This window comes from Gavialis gangeticus, unplaced genomic scaffold, assembly GCF_001723915.1.
Source record: "Gavialis gangeticus isolate Ggan-Ray unplaced genomic scaffold, GavGan_comp1, whole genome shotgun sequence".
Taxonomy (NCBI): Eukaryota; Metazoa; Chordata; order Crocodylia; family Gavialidae; genus Gavialis; species Gavialis gangeticus.
This window is the reverse complement of record NW_017729024.1, coordinates 180,355,729-180,355,958: the sequence shown is the minus strand read 5'-3', so window position 1 is coordinate 180,355,958 and position 230 is coordinate 180,355,729. Positions and strand designations below refer to the sequence as shown.

The 230-nt window shown below is 74.8% G+C and overlaps 1 protein-coding gene across 1 annotated transcript in view; it reads right to left on the bottom strand.

Annotated features, from left to right (window-relative positions):
- The window catches only part of RAX (retina and anterior neural fold homeobox), a 26,546-nt gene that overhangs the window by 11,510 nt on the left and 14,806 nt on the right, over positions 1–230 (bottom strand). The window contains exon 2 of the mRNA XM_019518300.1: positions 3–147. Within this exon, the coding sequence (XP_019373845.1) occupies positions 3–147 (145 nt within the window). The remainder of the gene's footprint in view (positions 1–2; positions 148–230) is intronic.

Below are 230 nucleotides of genomic sequence, written 5' to 3'. Positions count from 1 at the left end.
GCAGCTGGTAGGTGGTGAAGGTGGTGCGGTTGCGCCGGTGCTTCTTCTTGGGCTGCTGCTCGTCGTCCGACAGCTTGGAGTCGCTGCCGCTGCACGGGGGCAGCTCGGGGCTGGCGCACTCCTCGGCGCGCTTGGGGCAGAAGGGCTCTGCGGGAGCACACGGCACACGTCGGGCGCCGCCCCTGCCCCCGCCGCGCCCGGCTTCCCCCCTCGCCTCCTGCCCCGCGGCG